General features: G+C 42.6%; 1 protein-coding gene and 1 non-coding gene across 2 annotated transcripts; both read left to right on the top strand.

Moving 5' to 3' along the window:
- Positions 1 to 926: 926 nt before the first annotated feature.
- On the top strand, positions 927 to 11,417 carry pprc1 (PPARG related coactivator 1). The gene is made up of 14 exons (XM_028602720.1): positions 927 to 1,140; positions 3,352 to 3,447; positions 3,568 to 3,717; positions 3,880 to 3,960; positions 4,106 to 6,179; positions 6,716 to 6,769; positions 7,983 to 8,043; positions 8,292 to 8,359; positions 8,626 to 9,343; positions 9,451 to 9,654; positions 9,789 to 9,867; positions 9,962 to 10,083; positions 10,392 to 10,543; positions 10,938 to 11,417. Exons 1-14 carry the CDS (start codon positions 1,060 to 1,062, stop codon positions 11,036 to 11,038), a joined length of 4,041 nt encoding a protein of 1,346 aa, XP_028458521.1. The 5' UTR covers positions 927 to 1,059; the 3' UTR covers positions 11,039 to 11,417.
- On the top strand, positions 10,160 to 10,300 carry LOC114572666 (small nucleolar RNA SNORA50). The gene has a single exon (XR_003694798.1). It is a non-coding gene; the product is annotated as a small nucleolar RNA SNORA50 (small nucleolar RNA).
- Positions 11,418 to 11,538: the final 121 nt, after the last annotated feature.

The following is an 11,538-nucleotide window of genomic DNA, read 5'->3' as shown; positions in this document are numbered from 1 at the left end:
GACCTGGTCCAATGTGGTCTACATTATGAAAAGAAAAACAGGGACATCTCGGGGGTTACCCGAGGTTAGTTACGACTCTTGTCAGCAACTGTTAGAAACATGCGAAGTCTTTTTTATAGGTTGGGTAGAATCTATCTCCGTTGATCCCGTTCGTTTATTTGCTGCTTTCATGGCTGTACTAACTTTACAGCTGTAGTGCGCTGGGATTAAGTTTTTAACCATAGACTGTATCAGTCTATGTTTTTAACAGGTATATCTGGCAACCTGGCCTAGCTGTCAAACTGGGCAGTTATACCAACATACAGGCCAAAACACAAACAGACATTCAGAAATTTCAAAACGAAAAAAATACTGGCATTAGTTTTCTTGTCAGAAAAGATAGTATTTCAACTTAGCATTTTTCCTTAATATTTGATGACGCATTGGGGTCATTTTTGGATTTATTACAGGAAATATATTACATATTGCACCTTTAAATGTCTTGTTTTGTCAAACCAACAGTCCAAAATACTCAATTCATAAACAGAGAAAAGCAGCAACCCACCACATTTGAGAAGCTAGAACCAGCAAATATTTGGCAATTTGATTTATCACAATTTCCCAAGGTCCTGCAGTCAAAATCCGTCTTAACTAGCTAACATACCTGCATGTATTTACTGGATAGTTGGAATCATAGACTGTAATATACAGTAATATACTACAACCATATACTGTAATATACATGGTTGGAATCCTGATGTTTCTGTCATTGTAACCAATGTGGCTAAAATATAAAACAGAATATAATAACATACTATTGTGGTATTGTGCCTACTGTGTCTTTTTGCAGCAGAGATAAAACAGCGACCCACCACAAGGCAGCAGCCGAGCCAATTTATAGATGTATTAAATAGAACTACAGAGAAACGTGGTCGCGTAACCCCTGACCCTCTGCGTCACTTTGCGTCATTTTACCGGGAATGTTGTACCACGTGTCTCGTGCCGGCGTGTTTGTTCCTCCAATGCGCGATTCATCACTTTTCATTCCGAAACGAGTCAGGCAGGGAGTGTACTTGCAAGATGGCGGCGCGGTGGGGAGCAGGCGAGGAGACTTTAACTACGTGCAATATGGAATTTTTCCCTATGGATACACTAGGCGAGGTAAATAATATGTTCTATACTTTATTTCTTATCATGTAATCCCACTGTTACTAGTTTGGTGTATATGTTTAGAAGCAGGGGCAGAGCGTGTTGTGTGTACGAGCTGTGCAATGCGCATGGAAAACTGACACGTGGATGCCACCGTAGTATCACTAGTAAAACTTATTTTAAAAAGTTCTCATTGTTTTGTGGCGATAAGAGCTAGATAACTCTTTGGCATATTTATTTAGCACTACATAACGCTTCATTATAAATGTGCTGGTGTGTTTTTTTTTTAGCTGTACGTTATGTAAAGGCTATCTGGTGAGTCGTGTAGCTTGACCGGTCGGTTAGTGAAAGACACAGGTTTTCTCCCTTGTAATATAAACAGTCGTCTAAACAAGAGAAGTGACAGTTGTGTATTTTTATTGGCAGTAGGCCTGGCATGTGCCCACTTGTATAATCAATATCAGAAATAAGCGTTGAAGCTCTATCAATGTGCAAAGGTAGGCTACTCTGTGTAATGCTGCTCAACTGATTCATACACACGTGGTAACAAACACTGCAAGATGCTAGTCAGCTAACGTTAGCTTATCATCACTGCAGTGTGTAACGTTTTGCATACTTCTTTTCTTTGCTTGACAGTGGTTAAGGTTAATTATGCTATGTATTTTATAGGCTCCATGCCAGCACATTGCAGTAACGTTAATGTGTGATCGACTCAGTGATGATGCTCACAATGATGAAGCTATTGTATTTAACGTTAGACAATGACTGCAGTGAGGACAGTTACACACACCTGGGTGATTATTCACACACACACACACACACTGTAACAGCGTACCACGTTTTTATTATGATTGTTTTTATTTTATTGTGTATATCCACATGTGCTTAAGTCGTGGTGAATCACATGTTGGCTTCCTTCACACATGCGCAGCAGGCAAAATCAATTTATTATCTACACAAACCCGTCCATAGATTATAAATGACTACCAAGCGTTTTTTTTTAAAACGTTTGGTGTAAACGTGTATTTAAATGTAGCCTATCAGTTGGCAATTCTTCAAATAGAAAAGAGCAGAGATGAGGGCGCTAGTCGTGTTTGTTGTAGTGCAACACGTGGGCTAGGTGGCACCCTTAGTTTGGACGGGGTGAGGCGAGGATCAAATATGTCTGCGCACTGTAGAAAGCAACACGTGGGTCACTGTCTCCTGCGTTTTTAGCTGAAACTACATAATGTTGTATGGTTGCTCATATAGGTGGGCCTGTCACCCGTGCTAGACTTATTGTAGTTATGCATATAATTTAAATCTGAAGAGTTGCTCACTAAGTGAGTCTCAACATGTTATTGCGCAACTATTCTAATACTAATTTCATATGCATTTTGTAAACGTATTTAAATGGCACTACTTCACACTTAATGTTGTCTTCTTTGGACAGATTACTTGTTATGGTATTTAACTTTATTTATATTCAAGTTATATGTAAAAGTTATAACTTGATAATGTAAGTGTAAATCAGAGTCCTGCATGTCCAGTCGGTACTCGCTCCAATGTTCTTGTATATTTCATATTGTAGGAAAATGCCTTGGTATTTTGTTTTTCTCTTTTTCAAGCTGGACCTTGGGTTTACTCCCAGTGCCTTCAACCACCAAATAAACTATGACTATTTCACCATCCAACTTTGTACACAGACTAAACTTTTAACATTTTCTGTTTTAAGTTCTTTGGTTTGTTTAAAACAGTCAACTCTGACTCAACAGATTACATTCTGCACCACTGGTTTTGTTTAATTTCAGTCCAGTTGTAATGGGAATACAGCCCAGTGGGCCATATATGATACTACAAGGATGTTTACCCTCAGGATCAAATCCCCTCCCCCCTCCCCCCCCTTACAAACCTTTAAAAAAAGCCATGAGTTTTTTATAAAATAATGTTGCTGCCATTACTTGATAACATGTCACGCTTCTAAATATTGCTTAATATAGAATTAAGTTAGCTGTTTTAAATGATAGTGACGGAAGTGGTTTTATTTAGTCGTTGTCTTTAGATCTTGGCGTACTAAGGGATTAACCATGTTTTCAGTAACAACTCCTTGTTTTCACTTTGAACTGTGGTAATTAAATGTTAGCCACACTGTACTTGTGCATGGCTGGTTGCACTTTTTTTGTGCGAATCATATTTTCATTGGTTTTTCCAAATAAATCTGAAGTGTTTTTTTTTCCACTGTAGACTGATGGGCTGCACTCTGCAGAAACTCTGGAGGCCCTTCAAAGCTGCTTAGACCCCTCCATTCTTTCTATCTTTGAGGACACACCAACAATAGAGGTAAGACAAATGTCACATGGTTAAATTTAAGTATTACAGTAGCATAAGAAATCTATGATTTGTAAGCATTGTACAGTTGTTTATACTCCCCGTTGACCTACTTTCCATGTGTTTATTTAGACTAAGGGTCTAGATGAGGAGAGTGAAGCCACGCTGCTAACTGCCCTGACGGAGATCCTTGACAATGTGGATGATGCGACCCTCTCCCCATTTGACACACTGCCCGACTCAGACCTGCTGTCAGGTCAGAAGGGCAGGGAACGCTCTCCGGTTAGTGCCCAGCTGTCATGCATAACTCTGTGTCTCACACATTCTTGCTTGAGTGAAAGGGGTTGGAAGAACAACCTGTGTTGTTGTAAAATGTTTATTTATGTTAAAGTCTACAAAAATAAGTCTTAGTCATTATGTTTCTGTTCATCTTTCACTCTCTAGCTCAGGAGATTGCTGTGCCTGTCCCGTTCCCCTCCAGAGAAAGACTCACTATGTAGTGCAAGAGCCTTATCAACGGGAAAGGTAGCTTTTTTCACTCATAAGATATATATATATATATATATATATATATATATATATATTATATTTATTTTTATTTATTTATTTATTTATTTGTACAGCAGGTTTTTCTGAATTATTATATATTTGTCTCCCTCTCTGTACTCAGAGCCTCCCCAGGATACTGGCAGACTCTCTCCAGAGAAGTGATGGGGAGGAAGAGGAAGATGGCTCCCTCACTCTGAGCCCAGTGAGTCAGGATTCCTCTCCTTGCAGTGACCTGCTACACTGGGAAGGTCTGACCCTCCCGCTTCCTGTCACCTTTGAGCAGGAGTTTGAAGATGGTGTTTCCATTAGCCTGGGGGACTTGGTCAGGCATATGCACCCGTACTGTATGTCCATTTGTATGGAGAATGATGAAGGTGAACAGATGTTGCCTGAAGGAGGCATCTTACTTGAAGTTGTGGACCAGGGTGAAAATGGAGAACCCATCCTGGCCATCCCAGACATGGATCTCCCAGTCACTCTTCCCCTTCAAGAGCAAGCTTCAGAAAATGAGCAGGAAGTTTTTGACGAAGCAGAAGAAGTGGCCTCTGACAGTTCAGAGCATATAGTCGTTGACGATGAAGACGAAGCTCCGGTGAAAGTTGCAGCCCCTGTGACACCAGACCCATGTTCGGATGTAAAATATGACATCATCATTAAAAGACAGAAGGAAGAGATAAAAGAGAAAAGCCCCTCTCGGAGAAAAAAGAAAAAGAAATGCAAGGAACAGTGCAAACCTGAACCTGTGGATGGAAGGGTCCTAAGGAGTGGCACAGTAAGAAAGACAGCGCAAGAATCGCCCCAAAAGCCTGAAAAAAGGTCAGTCAAAGAAAAAAAACACAAAGTCCCAAAGGTTACTCTTCTAACTACTCCAGCTTCTTCATCTGTAAAACCTAAGAAACTAAACCGATGCCAAACTGAAAAACAAACACAAATCACCGCTACAACACTATTGCCTGAAAGGAATGTGCAAGTTGCCACTGTGTCACCTAGGCAGGAAACGGTGCTGTTAAATACTAGCCCTGAGAAGAGTGAGCCTAGCAGTTTACCCACAACATTGAGCTCCAAACAGCCTGATGAAATGCCTAAAAAGTCTGCTCTGGCTCCTGAGAAGCTGGAAGACTCATCAGCAGCTCCCTCTGCTGTCCTGCCCCCGGTGTCTGCAGAGAGCCCTGCAGCTGTTTCTAGTCCTGCAACACCCCAGACACCACCGGTTAGTGAGGTCCTCCCTCATGTGGCCCCTGCAGTCTCAGAGCCAAAGCCCAAATCACTCAGCCTTGCGGAGTACCGGCGGCTCCGACAGCAGAAAAAGCCAGCTCCAGTAGAAAAGCAAGACGACAACAGCACCAAGTGGCCCAGCCTTCCAGAGCTTCCTAAAGAGCTTCTCCCCATTCCCTGCCTGCCTGACCCCAGCCCTAAGGATCTTCGACGCCCCAATCCCCAGGCAGAAGTGGAGGAGGTCAGACCTGCCTGGCAGCCAAGGGGACCGTGTGCACCACCCACTCCTGAGGCGCTTTTGATGCCACCGGCCTACATGGTTGCCTCATCCAGCAAGGTTTCCGCCATTACCCCTGTTCCTAAACAGCAAACACCTGAACCTTCCAAACCTTCTGTGCCCCAAAAGCCCTCATCTCCTGCCCCTAATTCAGTGAAGAATGTACCCACACATCAACACACCACTGCTCAACCTTCAGTACCATGTGTGCCTCAGAGCTCTCGGTCTCCAACTTCTTTAATAGTTGCCGCTCAGTTTGTGTCGTCAGCAAATGGGAAATGTTCTCCTGCACATTCAAGAGGAAAGAGTGGAGTCGATGAAAGGCCCCAATCTCAGCCTGCATTTCCTAAGTTAGTAGAGCTTACTAAAACCGGTCCTAAAACCACTACATTCAAACCCACCACTGAAACTGTGTCTAAGCCCAGTGCTCCCCAGAGGACCATTGTTGTTTCCCAGAAGGTGCCTGAGGTTACTGCTTCAATGTCATTAAATAACTCCAACACACCTGATGGCAAGTTCTTCAAACCCACAGCCAATGGTACCCAGCTCTGTTCTTCTCCAGCTGTCCATCCCTCAGACTCCCAGAATCTGAAGGTCGAACCTGTTGTACTTGAAACTAAAAAGAAACCCACTACAGCAGTGAAACTCCAAAGGGCAAAGAGCCCCACACAGGAGCTGATTGAGGCCTTCACCAGTGAGATAGGTGAGCTTAAAGTTGGTTGCATATTTTGAATGCTATTTTTAGTTGGGTTGCTGAAATGCTGACTATAATGACCATTTTATCTCCACATTTTCCTTTTTGATTGAAGTCATGTTATGTTTTCTTGTGAACAAAAGCACATTTAAATGATTGACATATTAGCAGCTAGTATTTATCCTTAAAGTCCTTGTGAGAAAATTGCCTTGTCAGTGTCTTAACTGTGCTGCTCTTCAATTCTATCCTGTACTTAATCTGCTCCAGTGATTGGCTGATTTGAAGGAAGCCTGTATGAGAAATGATTTAGGAAAGGCTATCTGCTGCTATTGCAGCAAAATAATATGCAGTGTCACTGTAAAAATCTAAATACTTGCACCTCTCTGTAGCTTCAACACTGTTTTCTATTATCATCCTACACCTTCCTGTCACCACTTTAATTTAGCCTGTTTGCCTGATCTGTCTGGTCTATTATACAAGTATAATTATATTATGTGTTTTGTATTATACGATGATACCTAATGATATATTTTTTTTGTGTGTAGGTATTCAAGCTGCTGATCTGACCAGCTTGCTGGAGCAGTTTGAGGAAACCCAAGGTAATAAATAATGTAAATGGACTGTTTTTATATAGCGCTTTTCTAGTCTTAAAGACTAAAAGTGCTTTTACATAGTACAGGAACCATTCACACACATTTATACACTGTGGCCTAGGCTGCTGTACAAGGTGCCACCAGCTCATCAGATAAACATCACACACATTTACACTCCAATGCGCAGCATCAGAGGCAACTCAGGGTTCAGTGTCTTCCCAAGGACACTTTGACATGGGACTGCGGGCCAGGGACCAAACTCCCAACCTTCCAATTGGCAGGCGACCGCTCTACCACTGAGCTACAGCTGCCCCTGATGTCCGATTTTTACTGTATTTTATTTGTCATAGTGGTTGCTGTACTGGCCAGTAGCTTGGTGTGTCATATAGTTTAGAACCCAGCTAAATGTAGTCAGAGTATCAGTTTTCCTGGTTTCATAATGGTGGGAACAGCCATACAACATTGCAGCACTATCTTTGGTTGGAGGGTAGTGGGACTTTGACTAAAAGACTTCAAGTGATAGAAAGATGACAGAGCATTTACGAGAGCCACCTGAGTTCGTAGTCCACAAAGGTGACCTACGGAACAAAGCTATTATCGGCTTGTTCATATTAGCTTGAAGCTTATCTGATCCTCCTAGAGAAGTGTTAACATTCAAAGATTGTGTGGGACTTCTGATTGTTCAAAATGGCAGGATTTTTTTTCCCCCACTGAAACATTCCCCTTTTAAGAGATGGGTGCTGCAGGGGGGGGCAGAGAAGCCGCTTTGTGCTCTTGTCTGCTCAGCTGCTGAAATTCTGCGCTGTCCGCAAATCCTTTTAACTCTCGCCCTGCTGTCTTTGTTTGGGCGGATGTACAAGCCCAAGCCCTACCAAGTAGCTGGCCTCTGTATGTTCCATTACTCATGTCAGTGGGCTTATTATTGAACCATCATACTGTGTACTATGGCTAATGTAACTGCTGACTTTTCTGTAAATTCCCATGGAAAACTAGTATTACAAGAGCAAAACACATGTTACACTGCATTTACACCGTGTGTGTGTGTGTGTGTGTGTGTGTGTGTGTGTGTGTGTGTGTGTGTGTGTGTGTGTGTGTGTGTGTGTGTGTGTGTGTGTGTGTGTGTGTGTGTGTGTGTGTGTGTGTGTGTGTGTGTGTGTGTGTGTGTGTGTGTGATTCCTTGTGCGGATGCACTAATTTCCCTTGTTCCTTCTCTCTTCAGCCAAAGGAGAGCAATGTGTGCTGGAGGTCTCTGGTAGAGCAGCAGCTGTAGGAAACTCGAGGTGAGTTACCCTACAGCCTTAAGCTGCTCTGTGTGAGTGACGGAGTCACGGTTTCTCTGAATGAAACTGTTTTTGTGTGTAGAGATGACACACTCCCACCTTTTGCCAAGACCTACCGCAAACCCTGCTCTTGTCCGGCCACAGTGATTGCCTTCTCATCACGAGCAACCTGGTTTACGGGGTTTTTTGTCTAGACTTTACTGCACTTTACCAGTGGTATGCTAATAGACTCTGTGCTCCATTTACAGTGTTGAGTTGGCTCCAGAGAAAACCGTTGTTGAGCGTGTGAGAGCTAATGACCTCTCAAGTACTGCAGGTAATTCAGCATTTTGACTTTGGCTTCAAGATGAGTCCATGAAGTTAAATCCTCAAAATAACAAAGAAAAGTGTAAAGTAAATGTGCAAATTAGAATTCCATTCTATTCCTTTCTTGTATGGCTTCTGTGCTTCCAGCAAGTCATTAGATAGAATTATCTGAAACACTACATCATGATCAGAGATTTGCTAGCTCGTAATACAGATGACAAACTGCTCTTAAATGTTGGGTTTAATTGTAGTGCCCTGTCTTTCTCTCTGCCTCAGCTTTGACTCCTCCAGCTACTCCTCCCCACCAGATGTGGAAACCCTTGGCCCCTGTGGCCCTGCTGGGAAAGAGCAAGGTCGCTGAGGCCTCAAAGTCGAGCCCCTCCAAGGTTATCCAGATAGAAGCCCGGCCTCTGCCCTCAGTCAGATCCCGCAGCAAACCCACTCCTGCTGCTGCCACTGTAGCCCCCGAGCTGGCATGCATGGACCATGACTATTGCCTCCCCAACAAAGGCACTTCCACTGGAGAGCCAGGCAAGCGTTGGAATGTCAAACAGCCCTCTTTTATCACTATTAAACCTATCAAACAACCCAGTACAACCACTACACAAACACCCTCAGCTGCTTTGCCATCATCTGACCAATCTACCACAAACCCTGCGGTTACAACCAAAACACAAGAGTTTCCACTGACAGAGCCCCTGGATCACAGGACTGATAAAATTGAGAGAAGCTCTGTCCTGGAGACTCCTGATGCATCGCCTGCTCGGCAGGAGACTGATGCTACTGTTGAAGAAGGAAGCCCCAGGAGAGAGCCTTTTGGGAGGTCCTACCACCGGCATGCTGCTTCTCGCACACCCAGCCCCAGATCTAGTCCCAAAGAGAGGACTGGAGGCCGGTCTAGGAAAAGAAGATCCCATCGTTCTCCCAGCCCTATGTCCAGTGGTTCAGAGTCAGACTCCCATTCCTCTAGATCAAACACACCAGCTAAGAAAAGGTTAGACCCACAGTCAGGATATTTTAGGTGGATGTAGCATCTTGATTACCATTTTGGGGGTATGTTTTCCCTTGTTCATGACTGGCATTCCATCCTATTTCCTCTAGGTATCGCCTCCGTCATTCTGAGAGTAGTTCCAGCTCCTCATCACGTTCCTCCTCTCGGTCCTCTACCTCGGTGTCCCGCTCCCCTCCCAGGAGGTGGAGGTACTCGTATTCATCCTCTCGTTCTGGCTCTTGGAGTGCGTCCAGGTCGCGGTCTCGATCCCCTCAGAGACGAGCACAATGTAGTAGAAGCAGAAGATTGTACAGGTGCGGTACATGAATCATGCTCATCTGGGTGGTGGTCATTATATGGCTTTTATAGCTGTTTCACTTGTGCATTGCAAATACTTTGCCAAGCGGTTAAACAAAAATGACTAAAGGCATTATCTTGTTTTCCTCAGTCCCTCATCTATGTCCAGTTATGGTCAAAGTGCAACGATAAATGTGGAGGAGGTGAGGAGACGCAAGGAGAAAGCCATTGTAAGTTCTTTTAATCGGTGTACACCCTCCTCTAAGCAAAGTGGTTAAAATAATGTAACTATGAATCATCTGATCGACTACTTTCTTCTCTCAGGAGGATCGCCGGGTTGTTTACGTTGGTCGAATTCGGGGAACGATGACTCAAAAAGAACTTAAAGAGCGCTTCTCTTTATTTGGCGAGATTGAAGAATGCACCCTGCACTTTAGAGACCATGGGTAATTACATAGACAGCTTTTGTAATAATGGATTACTTTAGTTTTGACCTTCTAATAAAGCTATAATATGAGCAAATTGCACTGTCTTTGAACCTTGTTGGTCTTGTTTGTGACCTTTTTAGGCCAAGCTACAGTGCTAAAGCAAATTCAGACTTGTTCATAACTGGAGCCTCCTGGCAACAATCCCAGGTTGCTCTTTTAAAAGCAAGTCACAGCTCAAAACTATGTACAAGACCTGTTATAACCTTGACTACACTTCTGACAAATGGAAAATGAATACATGCTGATGGTTTGGTAATTTGTCACAGGGACAACTATGGGTTTGTGACTTACTACGACACCAAGAATGCTTTCACCGCCATCGAGAATGGAGGCAAGCTGCGCAAGCCTGACGAACTGCCATTTGATCTCTGTTTTGGTGGAAGGAGGCAGTTCTGCAAGACCAACTATGCTGACCTGGGTACGCATAAATCAACACTCATATTTCCTGTAACCCTTACCCATAAGTCCAGTGAGTCGTACTTTGTAAACTTTAGCTAATGACTATGAGGAAGAATCATACTCTCCTTTAATGTACTTTTTGCATGTTCAAAAGGAAAAATTACCCAATTTTCTGTCATCAAAAGTATACTTTGATTTGAACACTTATACTGTCACTATATCCTGGCAGTACTACATGGCAGCGCTGATCAAATATGAATCTAGATTGTTACTGCATTGCCTAGTTCTCGCCTCAAATGTTTTCAGCAACATTTTATTAAAATGTTGCTGAAAACATTTAGTATAAAAATGATAGTGTTCTGCCATTTTTATTTCAATGCAATGCTGACTTCTTCTGCCTTTTACCTTTTCAGATTCAAATAGAGAGTACGAACCATTGCCTGCGAAAAGCAAGTTTCATGCACTAGACTTCGACACTTTATTGAAGCAGGCCCAGCAGAATCAGAAGAGGTAACAGGAGGCCTGCAGCAGGAAGCAGCTGGAAGCAGCTGACACTTACCTCAGAGCCAACCGCTGGCTCCTCACATGCAACACTGTCTATACTTTTTAGTTGTTGCATTATTTCTTTTGTTTGTTTTTATTTTATTTCTGCAAGCTAACACCTTCTATTGAAGTGAAGATTTGTAATGAAAGTAGTAAAAGAAAAAAAATGGAATAAATAAAATTAAATTTTTTTTAAAGTTTATTTAAATGTATTAGCAAATTTGAATTGTATGCAGAGAATCATTTTTAAAGGAGGAAAGTTAAGTGGAATGGAGCTCCCCAATTACTGGGAGAGGTTGTAATACATTACATGTACTACAAACCTAAATAAAAACAGAACCTCAAATGTGTAGTTTGTTTTTCATTTCAACTTTCATATCTGCGTTGCTTTTGTCATTTAGTTGCATCTTCTTTAAAAACATAAATGGAAGTTATTTGTCAGAGAGGTGATAGGCCTTTTTCACATAAGAC

Source organism: Perca flavescens, chromosome 17 (genome assembly GCF_004354835.1).
Source record: "Perca flavescens isolate YP-PL-M2 chromosome 17, PFLA_1.0, whole genome shotgun sequence".
Taxonomy (NCBI): domain Eukaryota; kingdom Metazoa; phylum Chordata; class Actinopteri; order Perciformes; family Percidae; genus Perca; species Perca flavescens.
The sequence above is the reverse complement of the archived record's forward strand: the minus strand, read 5'-3'. Positions and strand labels throughout refer to the sequence as shown.

Excerpts from the sequence above, each read along its gene's own strand:
- pprc1 (XM_028602720.1), top strand. The coding sequence starts at position 1,060 with ATGGCGGCGCGGTGGGGAGCAGGCGAGGAGACTTTAACTACGTGCAAT. Across the intron at positions 1,141-3,351 it reads CTATGGATACACTAGGCGAG|ACTGATGGGCTGCACTCTGC; the intron begins GTAAATAATATG and ends TTTCCACTGTAG. Across the intron at positions 9,344-9,450 it reads AACACACCAGCTAAGAAAAG|GTATCGCCTCCGTCATTCTG; the intron begins GTTAGACCCACA and ends TATTTCCTCTAG.